Raw genomic sequence first — 23,579 nt, forward strand, 5'->3', positions numbered from 1 at the left:
GGTAAGACAGCTTTTGTCTTTTTTTTAATATTGGATAAAAGGTTTTTCGCTTTGCTGAAGTGTTGAAGCTGTTCTGTTATTTTTTTGAAAATACTTTTCAAGAATATTATCAACAGTGAGAAAACCTATTTCAGATTGTATTTATCTGTTCCTAAATTTCTTAACTTCAATTGAGTTGTGACACACGTCTTCTTGCACCTAAGAGTACAAGGACGGTTGAAGTTTTTGTGTTGTGTTATGTTTCCCCTCTTTTTATCCACAGTTGCATTATTTGGTCAGTTGTATAGCTGTCACTAAAATAAATAAAAACCGCAATGTCTTTCCCTTCTTTGCTATTGTGAATTTTCTTATGAGCGCCGTATCGTCTTCGACTTTATTATGATCTCTGCAAAGTAAGGATGATGATACGTTCTTACTTTGTGCATTTATTTCAACCAAAAACTTGGGATTATCAAGTTTGATGTGATTGTAGGATTTGAGTATATTACTTACCTTACTTCCGTTTGCTGTCCCGGAAACTTAAGGAAAAAAAAAACGCTCATTAGATACGTGAAACAGTTTTAACTGTATGGGTTTACACTGTTAATTGCCAGCTATAGTTTTACCCACCTCCTTTTGATACAGAGAGTCAGGTTGAACAACGAAAGAAAATGCACAGTGTTCTGTTCTTAGAAATAATATTAGATCAAGAGGTAGAATTCATTAGTTGTAACACTTGCCAGTGTAGAGTCTAAGATGCTTTGCATTGTTTCATCGGATAAACTTGGCAGAAAGTGTTGAGGTGTGGAAGTACTAAGGAAAAGAAAAAAAGAAAATGACTTCAGAAGCTAATTTTTTGTATCGTATGAAGGGAAAGTTAGATGATAAAAGATTAAGAAATTAGGTGAAAGTGCCGACAATTATAGCCTCCCTCCAAGGGAAAAATAAACAAAATTGTTTCTTTAAATGGCCTTGGTAAGATAGAATGGTAATTCAAGGCAACCTATGAAGTAAGACATAGATCACCATCTGTCACTGGAGTAAAATCTAATTAGTAGTGTGTGAATGTGTTGATTGTGGAAATTAGGAGAAGTGGCTTACCCGGGGTCTTTTTCTTCAACTTCCTGAAAGAAACAAAATAAAAAAAAACCTTTCACTGACAAATATTGTGGGACACAATAATAAACATCTATTTCATAAACATAAATTATACTTCAACTCGTTATTAAGGCAGTTAAACTACTCTAGACAGAAGGTGCATGACCAGCTTAATCTGGCTTTGAACAGTTTTTCTCCATCTTTAGGACTGTAAAAAATAAAAGTTTTTTGAGCTAGTTAATTGTAACAATTGTCTCAAGTGGTGTCAGAGAATTGTAAGGGAGGTAATTAAAATAAGGAGAAGTGGCTTGCCCAGGGTCCTCGTCAACCTACTGAAATAAATAAGATAAATAACCTTTCAGTGCAAAATACAAAGGGACACTCAGTAAACACCCATTTCATAAACAGTACATCAATTAGTTATAAAGGCAGTTAAAAATTTTACGCTGCTATGGACAGTAGCCGTTAGGCAAACATAAACTTAAGTTGATATTGTTAAAACAGTTGAAAACTCACCATGGATTCTACTTTTCCTTCGTTGGAGCTTTAAATAACACAGGGGTTTTGTGTTAACTTAAATGCAGTCGTTTTTGTGCAATGAAAAACTTGAGGGGTGTAGGAGAAGCTATGAAAGTAACTCTGAGGAATGTGGAACTGGAGGATGAGTTTGGTTCAGTCACAGTTATTTGCTTCTGACCAAAATCTGCTGTATGAGTGGTGGGTTGGCACTAGTATATTACCTATCCTTACCTTAAAGGGTTGTCCAGTTCCTGTAGAGCAAGAAAAGTTATTTGTTACACCTTCTCTTTCACTTGAAAATCTTTTGCGGTACTTAATCTCATTATGTATCGCATAGCAGCAAGCACACCATAACAAGGAGATAAGCATTTCCATTATCTTTAAGAATAGGGCTGCTTACCTGAGTTTTCATGTAGTCTTCAAATTTGTCAGAATATTGAATTAGTATATAGAAAAAAAAAAAACACTTGAGTTCAAGATAAGTGATTTTCCCCACCTTTAATCTGACCATAACCAAAGTTTCAGAAGTGAATAATAATGAAAATTGTGGCTGCTGCTTAACATACCTAATACCAAACCCCAGTTTTTTCTAAATAGAGGGAACAATGGATGCCCTTCATTCCTCCTTCTGGATAGGGAAATCAGTTTTTTCATAGCTCATCTTACTTACCATAGGCTCTTCTTTTTGTGCCATGGTTGAAATATCTGAAAGGGTGAAAAAGCCTCTAGTTATTTTTCTTCTAAATATTGTTTTCATCGTAATAAGGTAAATCGAGTTTTAAAAAATTTTCTCTGCTGTATTGCTTTTGCAATAGTGTGTTGAAATTCGGATCTCACTGAAAACCCTGAGTTACACGGAAATAAAGGGTTGTATTCAGGACACTTGAGCTTTCAGTTCAGTTTATCATGTTTTATCCATGCCAGTCTTGTCCATCTTCAAACAATCTCATCCTTTGTATGCTGTTTATGAATTCCATAAGTTTAAAAGAGCTGAGAAATGCTTCACTTTGATTCACGAGCAGGTTTTTTTGTCAGTAAATTGTCGTCAAGGAAAATGAAGAGCGGGAAAATTATGTGTATGTACTTGAAGTAAGCGTTAATGAAGCATCCCTGTTCCCAGACCGCTCGCCAATTGGAAGAGCTTGTTTTGGTTTAAAATGAAGGAAAAGGGATATTTTTGAAAAGCAAAATAAATTTATTACCTCAGGATAACCAGAGAAAGCTTTAACGTTAATATATCCACATTATGAGGTGTAAGGTAACTCTGGAAATCTCAGTTTTTTTTTCAATCGCTCTCAACTTTGTTTTATCCAAAACGTTAATCATTACAGGCGTTCCACTTTTTGACCATAAACGTGAATTTTATGTCTTGTAAAGGAGAGCGTGTGTGCATCGGATGCTAGATTTGTTTTCATTCGTGTGCAGTCAGTCATGTAGCGCTGATCAATCCCACGATGCGTGAAGTTAAATCAGTCGTCGCCTGTCAGTTGTCTGATGCCCATTGATCTGTGACTCTTTTAAACCACAAGATGTCACTTCCCGTCAAAATGCAGAAAGTGTTTGTAAACATTGCATCTTAGGCCAAAACGTTTCATTCACAAAGACAAAAGAAGAAGGAAATCTTTACCTTGTCTTATTCATTAGTGTGAAAAGGCTTTATCTTCCGGAGATGATTCTCTCTCATTAAGCAGCAAATTTTTATTTAGGGTTGACTTCCTTAAGTCTTGGCGCTGAAACAACGCAATTGAATTATTGAATGCCGCTATTTATTACTTACTACGTGTAAGTGAATGGGCTGTCTTTGAAAAATGTTTATTTGCTCAATCATTCTACCGCAAACAGTGGACGCGCTTTGTTTTTGTTCAACTGTAATTTGAGGCCTTTTATACAAGGTTTCTATCGGTTTTATTGAGTGAAAGTATATATACAGTAAACGCGCTTAAGAGAACTAATCACTTATGAAATAAAAAGTACCATGAGTCAGTGAAGCTTAAGAGAACTAATCACTTATTAAATAAAAAGTACCATGAGTCAGTGAAGCAGAGCCATGTAAACAACCCGTGGCCGTAGAGAATGCTGCGTCAGGATTGGCTTAAGTTGCCAAACTTGAGCCGATCCTGACGCAGCATTCTGACGGTTAAGAGATAGTGGCGTGAGTTTGTATAGAACCAGTCTTGAAACTTACTATTGCAAATCTGAATTACTTTAAACACTCGGTAGAAAAGCGCTTAAATAACGTTATAAGGTCCTCTGGTTCTTGTCTATTTATATGTTATTAATTAGCAAGTATCGAGTATACGACGGATCTACAGACTCTCTTGAACTGGAAGTAAATGTGACGATAGCAAGTAGCACTCTGGGCGATTATCATTTCCTTGGGTGTTCCTTGTTGTTTGCACGTCAATGTTTACTCTTTCAGTTTCCTGCAGAGAAACATGGAAAGTTACTTGAGTAGATTGATAAATAACCCTCGCCAAAGAGAGCTGAAAGTTTTGCTTAGAGTTTGTTGGTTCTTTGATGTAGCCTTTTGACGTTTGTACACGACAAGGTAATAAGAGAAACAAGAAACAAACTGTCCTGATAACAGTGGGGATATGGGTGCTGCGTTATAAGATTTTCTTCCAGCTAACGCTTACCTGATCAGCCCCTAACATTCGGTACTCACGTGGTCGCAATGCAAACCTGCAGTTTTTGGAAAAAAAAAGTTTTAATTTCTTGCTCAAAACATTTCCGTTTTGCTCACGAGTTTGATTTCAGTGATAGCTTCTTAGAGCTACATAATCATTTAGTTAGTAACAGCTACTCTTGTTTAACATAAAAAAAAAACCGAGAACAGTGTAGTTTACCTCGTGTACTACTCTGTCTTTCAAAGAAAGGTCACTCTACATTGTTACTTACAAGTTAAAGATTTGTATGTCGTTTTGCTGTGAACATTGGGTCACTATTTCTCCTCGCTCAGTGAACCACACTTCATGAGAACCCTAATAAAGTAAAAAAAAAAAAATGATGAAAGTTTTGGGAGGAAAGGGCCCACGTGATTGAAGGAAGATAGTGGCGCCCATGGTATTTTCGCCGAGAAGTAGCAAGCTTCTAATTCACCTGCTGCTAACTAGTGCCTTATTTTCAAAACCAATTGAGGATGAAACTCTCATTTTCCCAATTTAGTCAACCACAATGCGATTATACTTAAACTGTAACCGGACAAAATCTGAACTTAGCCGGTTTATGACCGATAATATAGCTCTTCCTTTGTATGATAAGAGTAGTTGAACACTTATTTTATTTTATTCATTTTTTTTAATAGGGAGACCAGAATTCACCTTTCTCTCAAAGTCTAATCCAGTTGTAATTCCACCCAACGGAAAGAAGGATCTATAGACCATCTGCAATTGCTGGGAAGCCATCTTTCTTGATCCTACATCGAATACAAAACGGTGTGCTTAACAGTATTTTATCACCGTAATTTATAGAGTTTATCCCTTTCTCCTCTCATTGGGTCTTGATCATGAAACGAGATTAGACGAAGTGGACCTACATATGGTGCTCAGCATTCGCTTGTGGAATCGCTTTTTATTCATGCCTGCCAGACAATGTGAACTTCGTCGCCCGGTTGATCCATGATATTTTGAATTTTGTTTGAGGCTAGTGTAGCTCATGTGTCCGATTTTTCTCCTTTTCTTTTGTTCTTGTATTTTTCGTTTTCTCTCAGTTTGACTGAGGCAAACTCCTAAGAGTGTGAGTATCGCGGAACACTGTAAGTGAATGGAAACCGCGAAGGGAAAAGGAATCCTTAATTGTATTCAACACCTTCACTCAATCTTCTTCCTGTGTTATGTGACACTGAATGGATTTACCTGATTTTATTTTTCAGATTTTTGTTTGATGTAGCAGTCAACAACTTTTTAGCCGTGTTATGATACTTTGTTGAGCTTTTTTGGATGTGAAGCTAGAGTTTGGGGACATCAACAAATCCGTGAACTTTGACGAGTTCAAATACAGATTCATCAGCGTAGAGACAGGGGATACATCCTCGTTTTAGAATGGTTAAGAATTCAAAAATAAAATCTTACATAAAGACATGAAAGGCAATAGAAGCACTTGCTTGACCTTTTAGGAATCAAAAATCGAAAATAACCAGAGAAAAAATTGCCAGAAAACCCTGATTAGTATTATGATATAAACGCTGGGTACTTACGCGCGGTTCTTTCCTGAATCTTCGGTACGGTTTGAGTCCTTATCTTTCCAACAGAAAGGCCTAAAAGATAAAAGAACACTCATGAGGTGGTGGTGAGAAACGTATTGGATAAATATTGTAGAAACAGAGCCACCAGAGTTACCCATAAGAGACATGGTACAGTGTGATAGCATGCCGTTGTAAAACACATCAGTTAATAGACTCCAAGACCACACGAAATCCTTCATTTCGATGTTACAAAAGGAAAACATCTGTTTCCTTTCGTCCAATTTGTTTCGCCACGGTTTTAAGACAAATCAGTTCTTGGTATTTATTCGGGCTTTACTCAGAAAGCCACGCTAACATAGGAGTATATCCGAAAGGGTTTTTCGTACACGAAAAAGCCGCGTGTATGCTTTCTTTTTGTGCTCTACGTGAAATTGAATGAAGATGATGATTACCTGATGATTATCTAGAAAATGTCGCAAAATGTGGTGGTGAGAAACGTAATAGATAAAAATCGTCGGAACAGAGTTACCCATAGGACACGTGGTTCAGAGTGAAAGTATGCCATTCTAAAACACGTTAGTGAATTGACTCCAAGACCACACAAGGCCCTTCGTTTTGATGTTTTACAGATGGAAAACATCCGTCTCTTTCATCCAATTTGTTTCGCCACGGTTGTGAAACAAATCAGGTCTCGGTATTTACCCGTGTTTTACTAAGAAGTCCATGCAGATACGAGAGTATGGCCGAAAGGGTTTTTCGTAGAGTTGTTTCTAAACACGACAAAGCCACTTGTTTGCTTCTTTTTCAGCCCTACGTGAAATTGAAGGAAGACCTTATGATTATGAAGAAATGTCGCAAAGATAGGAAAATCCCTACTTACCGCACGCTTGGAGACTAGAGAGGGATCGAGATGAGCAACAAACACTGTTTCTTCGAAATGGGTTGTTTCATTTTCCAGTCTGGTTTCTCTTCACCAGTTCCTCATTGTTAATTTCATTGGCGGAGGCCACCTGGTCCGGTTATACCTAATATCCCGTACCCAGCCTCTGGCGCCAAAGTGGTAAGGTCCAAAATAAGTCTCTTTCACAATGGCGGCGATTGGCGTTTTTCCCATGAGTGCTGTTATTTTCCGTATATTTCTTGTACGTCAAAGTCTCCGCGTAGAATGCGCTTCTGAACTGCTTATAACATACATTTGTCAACTCCGAAAACAATGTCCTTTCAAGCGGTAATTACAAGAATTATTATCTGAACGTCACCGCGAAAAGTTTCCGTCTTCGGAATCTTCGATGTGTTCATGACCCCTGGTAGAGTTTTGTCAACTTCGCCACGCTTCAAAATCGTTAGAGTACTTTCTTCGTGAAACAGTCTAGCCACCACGGAAGTTACTCTTCTTGTACTTACAGTGAGTAAAAACCTGCAGCGGTCAAAGTTGAACGACTGTTACAGCAAATGGATGTTGGCGAAATTTTGTCGTTGACTTTAGCGGTCTTATAATTAATAGCGGTACGCTGTTGAGAAATTTCACGGATACAACCTTGATAATATTGCTGCGCGTTTGGGAAATTCCCTCCCAATCGGTTGATCTTTCACTGATGATGACGTCATCTGTGAAATTTGCGCTTTTCGAAGCGCTCTTGAGCCACTGATGTGAAGCTTTGTTTACTCACAAGAGGTATTTGACCGCAGCACAAGTCTTTTAGAGAAGCGAAAATGTTCCTAAAGGCAAAATAGTGTTCGGTCAAGTATTGAATTTTAAACGCGTCACAGGCCCAGGCTTGCATTTTTTTTAATGAGCTAAAGAATAGATTGCTGTCAATAAATGGCAGTCACAACAGCGAGAGACAGTCGATTGGTTACCTAGAAAATGCCTCGATTGCAGAATGGCTTAGATTATGCTTTAAGTATGTATTATCGTTTCCTTGCAGAAGTTTTCCTGTTTACTCTTCTTCATTCGATAGCCACCAATGGCCATAAGATATTGAAATTAAAGGGAATATACTTGGACTGAGACATTGTAATCTTTCTTAGTTTAGGATCAAGTTGCTATGCACTGTGATTGTTATTATTTTTACATTCTTCAATTTGGTTCCTAAGAGGCATGTAATGTCACCGACTCCTGAAGAATTGAGAAAGAGTAACAAACATTATTTTCGCAGTGTCTCTTTATAGAAAAACGTGAGTCAGCAAATGCTCTGTGTCCTTTAAGTGATTTTTAGATTCCTATTTTGGGAATCTAAAAATCGCTCGAAGGACACACAGTTGCGTTAATTTAGTCATGTCATTTTTTACCGGCATGTTTACCGAAGCGATTCCAAGCTGGACTGAATTTGCATTTCTTGATGGTTGTATGGTTTTTTTTCCAGTGCTCACTTACATATGTGTTGTCAAATCATTTTACTCATAACCAGGTCACCTTTGTGTAGAATAAAAATCTTACAGCAGCTCCATAGTGACCCTGCTAGAGCGAAAGGGAACTTGAACCAACCAAAAATTCATGCATGATTGCGTCTGGTCTATCTGGTAGATTTGACTAGCTGGGAGGGGAGGGAAGGGGTAAGGGGTCAAACAAAGACGAGAGAGACACGGACGTACGGGATAGGCCTTAAGGAACACTAGTGCTTTGTTCATGCCGTCACGAAAGTGGGTCGAGATTATGCATGCTAAATTGGTCTTTTTCGAGAAACTCTGAGCCTCAGTTTTGAAACGAGGCATGTGAAAAGCCTTGGTTCTGAATATAATGTCCTTGTTGTTATGAAGGTAAACGCACCGAAGTGTTAAGTTTGATTTCATTGTGTAATTGAGGGTGAGATGAATTTGCAAAGGGGCCAAGCAATCCTTGATTGTAGTCTTATCATTCGGTCTGTTTTCATGCGAGTGATAGACACTAGCACACAGTCAACAGAGACCGAAATACAGAGCAGGGGAAATACAAAAGATGGCTTCAGTCTTTTCCTCTCACAATTTTTTCAGTTTTATAATGGGGACCTCCTTTTATTGTAGGAGCGATAATTTTGGCCACGTCCACATGAGATTCTGGTACCTCCTGAGGGAAATTTTTACCAACGACCGTCTTCGTCCTTGTTAAGGGAGATTACTTCTCAGGTAAATACATTTGCAAGTACTTGCATTGAGCTGTCAGGGTTTAAAACAGTCAGTTATCCTCTGACTCCTGTAACTTATGCTTGCAAACAGTGTGGTTGTCCTAGTTCTGAAGCCTTGGCAATTCTACCAAGATAACTAGATAAAACAAAAATCTGTTATAGAGCAAAACATTTTGCCGCTCTTTTCTCGAAAACTCATTCTAAGAAATGCACCAAATCCTTCGTACAAAACCGAGACGACGACAAGATTACCGGGGAGAAGAGAGAGCCACATGAGCACTTGATGTTGACACTTCTTCAATTTAAGTTCATGTTGACATTAGGCTCTGAAAACCTACAACTGCGAGCTATCTTGCAATAGAAGTCCTGCTCAAAGTCGATCTTTATCTTCAACATGAACGAACGAAGGCAAAACGACTTAGTACTTTGCTTAAATAACAACGGATATGACAGATACCAGTTGTCAAATGCCAAATCAGAACTAACTTGAAAGGAAACAATAAACTTCACAAAAACCTTTCTTAATTTTTGTATCAACAGTGAGCTAAAAAGTTAAATTGGGATATCTTCTGATTCCTTAGAAGCAAAACACCGAAGTTCTAATCAACTTCGTTTCTAACTTTTCTTCGATCAATTTAAATTTCTTTACAACTCTTTTAAGAAGTCGGCAAAAGTGCTTTCATAACAAACTTCTTTTGAGTGGTAACATTACTTTAATTATGTTTCCTTTGAATTGCCCAACATTTTGATTAATAATCACATAATTAATTCATGGATTGAAATTATCTTAGAGTTAGCTTGAGATGCAAATCTTATTGCAATAATAATCTAATAAAGGGGGAACTTTCCCCTTATAAAAAGTCGAAAATAGGAACTACAGGATGGAATACCAAAGAAGAGAAAAGAACCTGTGGCCATGACTAAAAAAATGTTCTGTACTATGTTTCTAAATGATGCACACAGCCCTTTTTCATGGCTCGGCTATTACAAAAATTAAATTAATTACTATTGCACTCAAATCTACTAAATTGATAACATTTGTGTATGCTTTCATGATACATCTCGCCTAACTAATTATCAGTTTACAACAATTATCCTTAATCTAACGTATCATCTGTTTTAGGCTCCTGGTTTGGACGTTTGGATGTTTTCTATGCCCAACACGACTAAAATTCTCTATTCCACGATATTTTTTTTGATAACATGTAAGTTTGAAGTTTCAGATTTCATTTCACACTGACAACATGATAGCCATACAAACACAACCAAGAGGCTCAGCAATGCCAACAGGGCCAAGAGGAATTCTTGGTTAGTGCTTTCTACAAGCTAAAAAACAAAATAAAATGTTTTTTTCTTCTTGTGCGTTAGCTAGTTGATTTTCATCAAAAAATCTACTGATGGACAATTTTCATACCATTACGGCATCATCTCGGTTTATCGGAAAACTGGTGATCATTATCATTTATGAAATCACAACTAAAGTGAACAAAAAAACAATCTCTATCATTTTCCCGAAATTTTAAAGAGGGAAGTATTTCATTGCTTTCTTCGTGAAAACTATGCTTTGGACTCTACAGCTAGATGTTTGACTTATGCTGTCAGTGAAATATACAAAGATCTTGCTTAAATCAGTAATCGAAACGATCATCCCTTTACTCGCTCCTATTAAGCCATTATAGCAAGGCCTCTTTTTACGGTTTGTACTCACCTTTCCGCCTTCAGGTGCCAATGTATCACTTCCTGATGTCTCGTACCAACTTCTGTTTCCACTGGAAGCAAAAATGTGAGTTTGTGAGTTTCTTCTTTGGGAAGATGTTTAGGAGGATATTTAGGAAGGTGTTGACGATCAAAGCTATGTTTTCAGGAGCGAGCTAAAACATTACTTACACTATATATCGCATACTCCCACAATAAAAACGGAATTTTTGGTGGGGGGTGCAGGGGAGGGGTGAGGGAGGATGATAAAAGACGCTCAGAAATTAAAAATGAGCGTTGAAATGACCGCCAAGTAAAGAAGCTTTTGATTGTCAAACAAATTTTCCTTGTCAGCGCCAGAGAAATTGCACAGAAACAGTATGGAAAATATGCATACTGGTGTTATGATGTAAAAGGGTGAATTTAAGAAATACAGTCATCTGTACTTGGTATCGCTTAGCTTGCAGACTGTAAGTGATAAAGGATTAAGTTATTTAAACCAGGCTTACAATACAACCAATCTTCGTTCGGATTCTCCTTGTGAACAAAATCTAAGAGGGTTTCCTCGTTCTGTCTGCCGATTTTCCTAAAAATTGAATAAAGAGAGAGAGAGAGAGAGAGAGAGAGAGAGAACTGAATAATAAGTCACAGTCCATTGAAAGTTATAAGTAGTACACAGCGCAATATTTTTAAATCATATGCAGTATTATTCCTACTTATTGGACTAAATGACCTTTCTATAAATGGTTCATGAAACATGAAGAGAGGAATTGGGAGAAAACACTCGTGTAATGCTAAATTGTGTTAACTTTCTTCATTTCAACTGTGACGTTTGGTATATTTCTGTTACTTATTTTTCTCTTTCGCTTTATAGTCTAAAATAACAACTCTTACTTTTTTTTTCGGAGGGTACGGTAACGAATCCTGCAATCTGATTGGTTCTTTACCCGGTCAGTATTTCCCTATCTCTGCCCACGGGCCACGGTAACGCTCTCGTGAGTCGCCGAGTACATCCCAACTATCGTTGCCATTTTTCATAAATATATCTCGTTTTCCGGCTGGGCGGTACTTTTAAGCAAACACGTCGGTCACTACCTCAGGCCGATAAATAACTTATGAATCCCCTCTTTCCCTTCTCTCAAATCACTTTGGTTGACAGAAAAATATTAGTTTCAGAATGAACTTGTATAAGCAATAGTGTCATTGCGTTGGTTGACAAGGGCCTAAAAACCGTCTGCAATTAATTTTAAGCGTTCAAAAAAGTACCTAGAAAGTTAAAACGTGAGGTATTTGGTAACAGTTAAACTGAACGATGGAACTTTCATTTGTTTAGTAACAGAATTTTCTCAAACAATTTGTTCGTAGTGAAAGAGCGAACGAAGTTTAATTTCAGTTCTACAACAAATATACGCTCTCGGTGAGTCTTTCCAAGTCCGTTCAATTTGGACATTTTTACCGCAAATTGCACAACAGAAACTGAAGGAATTTATTGAGAAAAGGCCGCATTAAATCCCCTTGTGTCTCGTTGGAGTGAGCCATTCGAATTTAGTTCTTGTGGAGGAAAGACCAAATTTACACACGCCATTGCAGCAAACAAACCAGCAAACTCTCACAACTTCAAAATAAAAAATTTGAATTTACTCACAATTAATTTCCTCGCCGGTTACTCAATGAACAGAGGTAAATCTTCGTACATGAGAGTGAATATACTTTCCGTCAGATCATTGACTGTTTTTGAAGAAAACATTGTCGTGACAGTCCTTGCCAATGCAGTTCCGTTGTTTTTCAAATGTTCTTGCGCTTTTTTTTTCTTACGCGTCTCTAATTGACAGGTGTCAGATTGTGACAGATATTTGTAAAAATAATGTTTCAAAGTTGTTTGGAAGCCTTTGAAGTTACCGTTATCGTTATGTTAATGAAAATGTTTCGGTGGGGCATCTCTCTTTAATTTGCATCACCTCCAATTTAACTACCATTTACTCGCTCAAAAATTGTTCAGTTTATGGAAGATCTTGCCGTATTTACAACCCTAAATCATTCGGGTTCTTTCGGAAAGAATATCGTGAAGTTTAAAAAAAATAAATATGTTATTTACCAGCTATGGGTCGGTCCGTATGGTGAAAAACTGTGACCTCGTTCTTGAAAATGCTGCCCTAGGCCTTCGGCCTCGGGCAGTAATTTCAAGACCAGCCGGCGAATAGCATATATGTACTGTTACTTGAAATTATAAATTCCTTTGGTGCATACCTCATCTTTTGGCAGCATTTCAAAGTTAAGTTTTCTGCAAAATAAAAAAAAGCGTAGGAAATTTCACCAGTTGGATTCGTTCACAAGCTCTTTTAAGGTCCTTCTGGGAGCGTTCGTGTGACATTCAAGTGATTTCCTTTAGATGAACGCGCTTCAGACATTTTTAAACACCGTCACCAAAAGCATTAAATAACTTAGTAAATATAGTATGAGTCTGTAGCCGTAATCAAACAAAACTATCAGAAAGAGAATTGGATAGAAACTTTGGGAACATAAGGATGTTTTAAATAAAAATTCACTTGTTTACAGGAAAACTGATTGCCGGTACCAGCATCTCTTGTCGCTTTCTGAACATGCGTGAGTCATCAGATTTTTCGCCCGGTTTAAATGACCTAACTAATTCAATTTTTCCTCAAACGATTACTTTTCTTACATTTTTAAATTGTTTCAAAGAATCAAGTTAAAATGATTGAGAGAACTTTGAAATTGCTACCAGAAACACGCAAATGAAGTTAATGAATTTAGGGAACGTAAGGAAAAGGTCTGACCAGATGTGAAAACGACGATTAGTTTCAGTTAGAATGCAAGTGAGCAGTTGATTGTTTACGGTTTGGTTTTAGGGGTATAAAATTGTAAGTGATATTAAAATTCGCACAATACCCTTTATTACTTCGAATACGTCACTCCAGTGTTACATGTAATTAATATGGAGTCTACGTGCTACAAACTTTTGCAAAACAATAACGCAACGTAAGACCCAGAATCGAAATTTAAAATTTAAAATTACAATTACGTAACTGTAACTTGTGAATCGTTTACAGAAAACATTCTCTCTGTGTGGTTATTCGGCCAGCGCTCGCTCAGTGAAAGATTTATCAAAATCTTCCCCTCATTGGAATAAAAAGAACTTCATAGCATTCTTTTCTTATTTGATGGGAGGGCTACTGGTATGTATTCTATGGTAATGTATTCTCCGTCGAAACTGCAAGAACTAAACATTGCACGTACCTTTCTGGCAGCATCTGTCTCACTTCACTTTGAAGAGGAATCTTAGAGTCAATTGAAGTCGCGTGCTGCAAGGTAATTATCGATACCTTTCGTAGCTTGTCTACCTAGCCACGCCAATCAAGTGAGGAGAGCGCATGCTCTTCGAGATGTTGGAGTGTGGTCCTGATATGGTTTCCTCACGTCGGTAAGAATTGACGGGAATTTACTGTTTTTGTCTCGGGAAAATACATCCTGTTCTCGATTCCCTATAATTTTAAGCACGTAGCGTGTATCAAATCGATGCCCTGTCTGACCTTCTATTACCGTCTAGACACGAAGACATCAAGAAACCCTCAGGAACGTGAGAAATGATGCTCAACTCAAGAATGTTCAAAACAGTATTTGAATATTATTATTAGCTACAACAGAATTCGTTTCCTTTCGCAATCCTCAATTTAAGGGGGAAACCATGATTAAAGTATTTGCCTCGGGTAAACAATTAACCCAAACGCAGGAATTTCACCCATGAACAGATCTTACTTCATTATTCGAGGTTCATAAACGTGACCAGACGTTTTTCATGGCTGATCATTTCACATTATTGAAATTGTTAGTGTTATAATCTTTTTATAACCCATATGTGGTGATATGCTAACCTCTTGCTAGTAGATGGCACGTGCCAGTAAAGTAAACTAATTCAGTTTTTTTTCTTTGCTGTGCAACGTCAACTTAAGTAGTTTTTTTCGGACAGTGTGGTTTCATTGCATCACACGCGCACAACCATCTTGCCAACAAGCTCTATTTTTAACAGGTTTGTTCAATTGTTAACAAATGTGAGTGCCATAATCTTTTTATAAACCAGACGTGGCGATATGCTTACCCCGTGTAGCAACTAGAATTTGCCTTTCTATCCATTGTCAAGCAACTGCGAAAAGATCTCTTGTTTTTCTTTCTATTAAACTACTATTATGAGGTTCTCTTTCTATTCAATAAGTTCGCGTTTTTACGTGAGGTTATGTAAGAATTACGCAACTCCGATTCATTTCTAGCCGGTGTGAGCGTTGTTTCCGCCAGATAATTCTTATTGCTAATTGATTTCAACTAATTGAGTCGTTTCGTTAGTTTTTGCTAGCTCCGTGCTGGTCTTGTTTAGGAATTTAACTGCCGCACCTGGTTACGCCACAATTTGTAAGTTAGTTTCTTTTTCATGTAGCCTTTTTCGTTATTCTTGTTGTTGTTATATTTGTACTTAGATATTTTCATTAATTATTTATTTCAGTCAAATCACGTCGGCACGTCTACACATCCTTACATCTAAATACACTTCTATCTGGCAAATAGTTTAAATGTGCATTCGTTCTGTGGCCTTAAACGTAAAGTATTTATCTACATTTTATTCGAAATATGTGCATGGATTGACTATGAATGATAAATACATCATTTCATGATGATTTTTTTCTATAAAGTTACATTATTTTGAATTGTGTTTCCTTTGACTGGCTCATTATTTTGGCATTAAATACCCTAATCAAATCATGTTTACAGTGTTGACTTCATAGAAAGGAGAATAATAAACACGAATTACTAAGTACAGTATAAGTAAGTAATTAAAGCCCTTATACAGACCCAAGTGGCCCATGGGGCCGGCGCTTAACTCCGGTTTTCTTAGCATGAAGCGGTTAGGAGTATTGCTTCTCCCCCCTCGATCCGGAGTCGAGTGCACTAACCATGAGGCCACCGCGCCTCCACAAAGTACAGCATAAGCTAAGAGACTTAATATGCGTTATCAATAACCAAAAATCTTATTATGTCAGAACAAGCTAACGCAGAAGAAACTTTCCCCTGATAATCGAAAATACGAATGATCTTGTCGACAGGATTTTTAAAAAAGGAGAGAAACGAAAAGGTATGTCTCTAAATGATTTACACAGCACTTTTCACACCTTATCTTTGAAAAAATGCATACTTAATACTATTGTACTCAAATGTGGCAGAATCTGTAATCTTGATAATTGATACATATTTTTAGATTAAATCTTATTAAACACATCATTAATTTACAACATTTAGCATTAATTATATCTCGCGATATTTCTATTAAAGTTTGAAGTTTGAGATTTCATCTCAGGAAGGCAGGCGACATGATAACGAAAAGAATTACAAACAAAAGGAGTTCTTGGTCAATGTTTCCAACAGGCTGTACAAAAACAGAAAAAATATATATTAAAGAGAATAATAAAAAGAAGAAATGGAAAAATAGTAAGAGTAATGCCTTCTGCTTTTTTCCTCTTCATTTGAAATGGTAATAGTAAATTAAAAATGTACTTAATTTTCATCAAAATTGTATATCCTTCCGCTTGAGCATCATACAGGTTTATCGGAAAACTTGTGGTCATTGAGAAATCATTAAAATTTATAGAACCACAACTCAAGAGAAAAATTTAGTCGATCTTTAATATTTTTCCAAATTAGAAAAACGGAATTTGAAAGAGGAAAACATCACGTTGTTTTCTTTATGACAGCTATGGTTTAAAAACTACAATTTTTAGACTGTTCCCAATTGTCAGTGAAACGCCGAAAATCTTCAGTGCTTAAATAATCGAAACGATCATCTCTTTACTGGCTCCCATTAAACCATCATAACAAGGCCTCTTTTTAAGGGTTGTACTTACCTGTCCACCTTCAGGTGCAAATGTATCACTTCTTGATGTCTCGTACCAACTTCTGTTTCCACTGACAGCAAAAAAGAAAATGTTATTTGCCGAATGATAATCTCGAAGCAGTAGTTACGCCAAAATTTTATAGGCAAATACTTTCTATGTTTCCCGCACAAGAGAGCAAAAACTTTGCTCAAACACACGTTGTTAGGAGACTAAAGACTAAATCGTCGAAATTTTACCAGCCCTTCTTCTCAAGTTAGCTTATTTCCTATTCAGTGAAGAATCTTACTCCCGCCTTTAGTATTGATGTCTCATCATGGAATTTGCATGTCTAACATTTTAATCCAAGACGAAGGATGCGGCTGATACAAATCGTTACTCGAGATCCAAACATTGCCGCAGATAAAGGCATTATTCTTGGATGACTCCTGCAAGCCTTGCAGCTTTAGAGAGGCTTTTTTCCTCTTATTTAGCATAGTTAAAAGAAGGTAAACAAATTGAACAAACAGACAAACCAGCCCGTTTGAAGTTTCCTCATTTTCGCTAAAAGAGCCCAAAGGGAGTGACTCGGTCTCTCGAATCACTTGTTGGTATTCCAAGAAATTTGGGCAAAAAAACATGACTGAAATGCTTATCTAACATTAGAAATGTAGCTGAGCAGAGTTTTAGACATTTCAAATTGTCGGAATCTAACCATGACGGTATAACATCAGAATATTATGCCATTTCAAGGTAGTCAGTTCTCAGAGAAAGTGAAAAGACAAATTAAACTGAATTTGGTATTGTGCAGATTTTTGAAACCAAAACTTACTATACAACCAATCTTCGATGAGATTCTCCCTGCGAACAAAGTCTTACAGGGTTTCCTTTGTCTGTCTGCCAGTTCTCCTAAACGATTAAAGAATAGACAGATGTCACTGAACACAGGTTATAGTTCACTGTCCATAATTAATCAAAACTATAACAAAATTCTCGGAAGTGATTGGTAATCACCAGCTCGATTTGAGGACTAATAGGACAGTGTACGCGTCACGCTTGTAATTGGACAGTGAAATAGGACAGTTGAAGGGACAGCGAACACGTCATGCTTGTGTAAGTGGACAGAACGCGTCAGGTGCGCGGGCTGTTGTCTCGCATTTCGCCGAGTTTACTGTTGTTTTTTTTTGTTATGAATACGAATAACCGATGTCTAGTTTCTTTCTCAAATTTTGTCATAGTTTTGATTAATTGGTAACAGGACTTCGTGTCGTCCAATTCTATCTGTAATCATACTCATAATTAACAAATCGGACTCCTGCTTCACGGTGCGTCCGATATTGTTAATCGCCCGTATGATTACAAACCGAATTGTACACTACTCGGTCCTATTACCGTTATAAATATTTCATAGCGCAGATCAGTTTTGAATTTAATATAGTAGCTAGTAATAATGATTCGATAGACTGTCTGAACAAAACTAACTGCATGACTTAGATAGTAATCAGCTCATAAATTTTACTTGTAATCATGTAAAATGGTATTTTCTCACGTGAAAAAATACTTCTAAGTCGATACAAGACTTTAATTGTAAGTGAAAAAAGAGCACTAGTCTTGAATTAAAGGAAATAATTTTCCAGTGAGAAAAACATTCAGAGCAAATTAAAAATAGCCTATTTTTCGGTTTGGTACTCATGCAGGAAACATTTATAGTCTGTTGGCCTTACATTCGATTTCTACGGTAAAAAAAAACATCACGAGATAAGGATGGAAAAAACTACCAATTTAAGATTAATATTGACATCATGTTCTCAGTTACGCGAAACGATGATGGGAAGTACTGTTTATTTAATTTTTGTTTTATGCTTGTCAATTACACGTGCACAGCTGAAAACCCTGTTAATGTTGATACCATGGCGAGTGGAAGTTTATTCATAAATACTCGAAATGAACAACTCCTCCGCAAACATACCTCATCTATCAGCAACATTTCGACATTTTCATCTCCTGCACCGAACTCCATTATCAATTGTCAGAGTTATGACTCCTAAATGATCGAAAACCAGCTGCTACTGAAGAAGTATAATGATGAAATCGTTATAAGTTTGTTATTCCGATTAACAGCTACTTAAAAGCTAACGCTTACAAGTGTACTATTTTACAAGTTACTCTAAAAAAAAATTCCGATTTTTAAAGCAGATTTCAGCAGTTTCCTCTTTTATTTATAGTCCAAGACAAATGGTGTTTTTGACCGAGGTTTCTAAACCACGCTGTTTAATACACCCTAGTAAGTTTAGGAAGTCGCAAAAAATTGGGCGATCGCCAACAAAATCTACAGAAATATCCTTTTGGAGAATTTGGCGTAAGACCCTTTAAGTATACATTTGAAAATACATGTGCAGTGGGTCGAGTATATCTTGTTTCTGATTAAGTATGAATGTCCCAGTATGATATCTTAGCAGCATGATACAAAAACAAAGTTTTCAGAAAAGCCGACATTGGAACGATAACTGGCCCGCCTCAGATCAGTAGATGACAGAAATACGTCAGGAGAGTCAAGCAGATAATGTACTCGTTTATCTAAGGTGGTGACAATTAGATTTATTTGACAGTTGAGTCATCAAGTTTCCTGACACCAGCTATACTGGCCGCGAATTAAAATTTAACAAGAGCGGGAAATAAGGAACTTCAAATCGAGTTTTCTCAAGAATAACAAGAGGTGAACGAAAATAACTACCAAGACTTTATCTCATTCGTTTAAGCTAACTAGCAAGAAAAAAAGTATAATTTTTACTTCAGTTCCCCTTTTAGCACTGTTGGAGACAAACGATAATTGGTTCAACAACATTGTTAATGATCCTCTCGATGGCGTAATCTTCTTAACGGCGGAATGTTGTTTGACCGAAATGATGATTTTATAAACACGTAAAATAATGATGCAAAGATCAATGCAAAGATCTAATGTATATCATCACTAGTAATGATTTTCCCAATGGGGTATGCTTCCCTTTTTGGACATTTTCGGTTTTTCATGTCAACTAAGCACTGCTATTTCATATTAAGTTTCCAAAGAAAAGTTTCGTAAAATATAGTAAAACGAGCGCGAGCTATTTACAAAAACGTATTTTCCAACTGAAATCTTAAGCCCATCAAAGTGTGAATAGTCAATTATATGTAACATGTCATCATAGATGACTCCCGATGTATTGTTTGCAGCAAAACATCCTAGCTCTTTGCATTTCTTTCCTGTCAACATCTGCACGAGCCGGGTGGCCTTTGCCATCTGTCGTGTGTATTAGACTAGACCGTGAAAGGAGAAAGTTAAAAAGAACAAAAGTCCTTAGGAAAGAGCTAAAAAGAAGCTAGGCTGCAAGAAAAGTGAAAGAAACAACTTCAAATCGAAATGGCCGGCCAGTGAATTAAACTAAGTAATAAAAGGTAAGTTTCTAAAGAAACTATGATGCAGCGTCGGTGGGAGAGTATGGCAGGTAATTTAGTGTTAACAACTGAGTTAAAAACGTAAATTAGCCACCGTAAAGGGTAAAAAAGTGGACGTTTCGAGCGTTAGCCCTTCGTCAGAGCGATTCCCTCAATCGCTCTGACGAAAGGCTAACGCTCGAAACGTCCGCTTTTATACCCTTTACGGTGGCTAATTTACGTTTTCAACTCAGTTGTTAACACTAAATTACCTGAATTAAACTAAGGTTTGTCTGGGAAAAATATGTATATGCGCAGGACGCTTGCTGACTGTGGGGTCGATCAAGATTCCCCGCACTGCTATGGTTCGCATCAATGCAAAGCTTTGCGATCCAACTTTTTACTACGAGCTCTCTCTAACTGTGGAGTACCACAGTATTTGGCCCCTTTGTCTTCCTGATCTCATAACATACCTACCAAATTCATTTAAGGTAGGCTCTTCTAGAATTTACGCTGACGCCACTAACATCATTTTTCGTGCTTCTGACATACCTGATCTTGAGACTCAAATCAATAAGGACCTAAAAAAGGCGTGGATTTTTGGCTAAACTACTTAACTTGACTACTAGCTTAGAGCTACTAGTTCAGATATCCATGTCGCCAAATCAGAGTTTATGATAATCAACTCGAAGCAGAAATTTCATCGTGAATATGCAATGGATATTAATGTAGAAGGTGTCCGAGTAACTCAAAGAGACAAGGGCACATCTCTTTGGCGCATGATCTTGTACATTTTCAATACACAAATGATATTGGATTTGATATTTGGATATTGGATATTGGCTTGGATGAAGTAAACATCATCATCATACCTTCTGAATCCCAAGAATACATAGAAATTACGGCTAAAATTTATTTGCAATACATACCCGTCAACTGTTTGTTATTTCTTGCCTATTATCACTCCAAAAACTAAAGAAAATTAAATTACGTTTTTTTCGGCAACGTTTTACCACACATCGCCGTATTGGCATCTTAAACTCTTTAATTGAAAGTGCGACAACAACCTCGAGAAACTTCGTCCCGGCAACCCGGGGTTGTATAAGATTTTATGTTCACGCGGGCTACTTTTCGACCACGGCTAGGCCGGTTACCTCACCTTCCTGAGGTCCCCCACCTCAATGTAAAGAGGCCCTTAATTACAAATGTGATACAACCTCGAGAAACTTTTTACCGGAATCCTGGGTTGTAAAATTGTATGTAAACGCAAGCTTCTTTTCGACCACCGTCATCCCGGTATAGGCCATAAATCTTTAAAGAGGTTTGTGAGAAAACAAGTTCTTGAATTTGTCTATGTTTATCTTTCTTCGCAGATGATAGCCGTCGCATCACTCCAGGAAATAAAAAGTCTTTCATATTTTTCTCCTTTAACGATCGCTTTACAGTTCATTGCGTTCTAGCTTTTTGTTGAATTATTCACTTTGTCTCAGAAACATAAACTCGATCGTTCTGCTACGTGACTTACAGATATCAGAAAATATGCATGGTATATTCCGGGCGAGGGGCCAGAAAAACTAAATGCTTCAGATTATGCGAGTGATGCCGACTTACAATCCTATTCTTTTAATATCAAGAAATATCAAATTCTATTTTTTAAAACACTTCTTGACACGATATGATTTTGATTCTCTCTCCGCGTATGCTTTACACGTTGGCAGGAGCAAAATAAATCACCAAGAATTCTTGTGCAACGCCTCGATCATGGTAAGGCACAGTTCATAATCTTAAGATTAATAAGCCATCAGCTTATTATCAGCGCACTCAATGCGCTCCTAGTTTAATGTGCATAACTTTTTACGATGGGTATAGCTGAATGATTAGACTCTTTATCATATTCCTTGGCTATTTTTGGAGGTCTTGAGGTTAACAGAAGCACTCTAATGCAACACGGTAGTGATTTAATCAATAAACTATAAAATCATGCTGCCTGAGACGTCACTGCTCGAGATGTATCATCTTGGAGAATTATCTACAGATGGTTTCCTTAACATTGCATCTATACTGAAAATTAGTAAACCAGTTTTAGGGAATTTTCATTTATTTTCTAAACGAACGATTTTTCTAACCGTGTTTTGCAAAGTCATCATCACCATCATCATAACTCCTGTATCCGAGGAATATAGAGAATTTACAACTAGAATTTATTTCGCACACATACCTGTGAACTCACTGTTATTTCTTGTTTACTGTAACTTCGACGTCGTTCAAAATTATCGTTCAACACAAGGTGGCAAATGAGCTTTGTTACCAACAACAGGCCTATTATCACAGTCATCAATAGGTCATGCATCAACAAGCGTGAGAAACTCACCTACCATTCTTATCGGCGGAATTTTGTTTGACCCAAATGATTCTTGTATACACAAGCGTGAGAAACTCAACCAACCATTCAGAGAGCACATGTCATAACACACAAAAAATATTTTTCGTTTTGAAAACAATAATTTACACAATTTTTCAGTAGAAGCTCTTCGGAAAGACTTCGTCTTCAATTGTTTACTGTGTCCGGATGGCGCTACGCCTCAGCTTCTGCATAACGTAAGGGGAACTATGATGTTCTTAGGCCACTTAATTTCTGGTATTTCTATCCAACCAATGGCCATTGTTCGAGTGATCATACCATTCAAGCACCAAGAATCAGCACATCATGTTAAGAAACAACTTAAGGACCTCAGCCTAACAGTACAGGGAACTGTCAAACCCGTGTTCGTTAGCCGTAAAATCAACCAAGACCTAAAAGTAGAGGAGAAAAAGGCACAGACTGTAAACCAGCAACGCGTTGTTTATCGTTTTCAATGTGACCTGTGTGATGCAGGTTACGTGGGCTACACGCGTGGACATTTAAACGTTGGTGTGGACGCTTATAAACAACGGTCATCTTCTATATATAAACACTATCCCTGAAGACCTACTAGGGTGCTTCGATGTTCTTAAGAAATGCAAAGATTAATTCGATTGCCTAGTGCACGATATGTTATTGATCAGAGAACTAAAACCAACTCTGGACGTGCAATCCGACGAGAATGGCATCATGAAGACTCCGAAACGTCGGTTCATATCGCTGATTTTATCCTTGTTTATATATAACTTAATCTTTCTCGATAATGATTGCTTATAGTACGTTATATTGAAAAGGAGGGTTATGCAGGCGTTCCATCATGCTTTGCGTCAGAAGTAATGGGCACCTGTTTGCGTCGATTCGTTTTTATGGCTTCTACCTCCTGTGGGGGCCAAGCCATGATGTTGTCCTGTTGAGTGAGCGGGGATTACAATAGAATACGAACGACCTCGTCGTCCACCACGAGTTCTGCCGAGTTTTACCCTGCTTTTGTTTGAATCACTTCGCATGTTACACGGAATATTAGCCGGAGATCACACCGTTTTCCACTATTCTCTTGAATCATCTTTCTCTTGTGGAACAGGGCTCTCATAAGTATGTGGGATGCGGCAGGTTTTCTGTTTTGCATGCGAAACAAATCTTCTACAAAGCTACGTTAAAGCATTATCATACAACCTCTGGTTCTTTTCAATGCTATAAAAATTGTGTTATATCAATGGCTATATGCCGTCTTTCCTGCCTATTTTTTGAGTGTTGACAAAATTCCCTGGCAGATGAACATATCAATACTTAGATTCAAGTCGGTTTAGAATAGG

At 37.3% G+C, this 23,579-nt stretch overlaps 2 protein-coding genes and 1 long non-coding RNA gene across 9 annotated transcripts in view; 1 reads left to right on the top strand and 2 right to left on the bottom strand.

Annotated features, from left to right (window-relative positions):
* Window positions 1-5,680, top strand: part of LOC113681751 (uncharacterized) — a 52,548-nt gene extending 46,868 nt beyond the window's left edge. For all 6 annotated transcript variants that reach the window (XM_089184813.1, XM_089184816.1, XM_089184817.1 and 3 more), the window contains 2 exons: window positions 4,901-5,030; window positions 5,468-5,680. In XM_089184813.1, coding sequence (XP_089040939.1) covers window positions 4,901-4,974 — 74 coding nt within the window. In that variant the 3' untranslated portion in view covers window positions 4,975-5,030; window positions 5,468-5,680. The remainder of the gene's footprint in view (window positions 1-4,900; window positions 5,031-5,467) is intronic.
* Window positions 48-14,124, bottom strand: LOC113681745 (uncharacterized). Of its 2 annotated transcripts, XM_089184812.1 has the most exons (9): window positions 13,834-14,067; window positions 12,826-12,859; window positions 11,088-11,164; window positions 10,592-10,652; window positions 2,267-2,301; window positions 1,828-1,847; window positions 1,081-1,103; window positions 493-792; window positions 48-385 (listed from the first exon to the last, which is right to left on the bottom strand). In XM_089184812.1, exons 2-8 carry the CDS (start codon window positions 12,828-12,830, stop codon window positions 681-683), a joined length of 333 nt encoding a protein of 110 aa, XP_089040938.1. In that variant the 5' UTR covers window positions 12,831-12,859; window positions 13,834-14,067; the 3' UTR covers window positions 48-385; window positions 493-680. The 2 variants fall into 2 exon arrangements, with proteins under 2 accessions (XP_089040938.1, XP_089040937.1); XM_089184811.1 differs by lacking the exons at window positions 48-385; window positions 493-792; window positions 1,081-1,103; window positions 1,828-1,847; window positions 2,267-2,301 and adding an exon at window positions 9,912-10,209 and having other exon boundaries at window positions 13,834-14,124.
* A 2,964-nt stretch (window positions 14,125-17,088) lies between these two features.
* On the bottom strand, window positions 17,089-22,286 carry LOC149038520 (uncharacterized). The gene is made up of 3 exons (XR_016180431.1): window positions 22,084-22,286; window positions 18,421-18,520; window positions 17,089-17,360 (listed from the first exon to the last, which is right to left on the bottom strand). It is a non-coding gene; the product is annotated as an uncharacterized LOC149038520 (long non-coding RNA).
* Window positions 22,287-23,579: the final 1,293 nt, after the last annotated feature.

This window comes from Pocillopora damicornis, chromosome 10, assembly GCF_964200805.1.
Source record: "Pocillopora damicornis chromosome 10, jaPocDami1.2, whole genome shotgun sequence".
In the NCBI taxonomy this organism is placed as follows: domain Eukaryota; kingdom Metazoa; phylum Cnidaria; class Anthozoa; order Scleractinia; family Pocilloporidae; genus Pocillopora; species Pocillopora damicornis.

Coding starts and splice junctions, on each gene's coding strand:
- LOC113681745 (XM_089184811.1), bottom strand. Junction 11,165..12,825: donor AAATGCTGCCAAAAGATGAG/GTATGCACCAAA, acceptor TTCAATTTTTAG/GAAAATCGGCAGACAGAACG. Junction 10,210..10,591: donor TGGCACCTGAAGGCGGAAAG/GTGAGTACAAAC, acceptor TTTGTTTTTTAG/CTTGTAGAAAGCACTAACCA.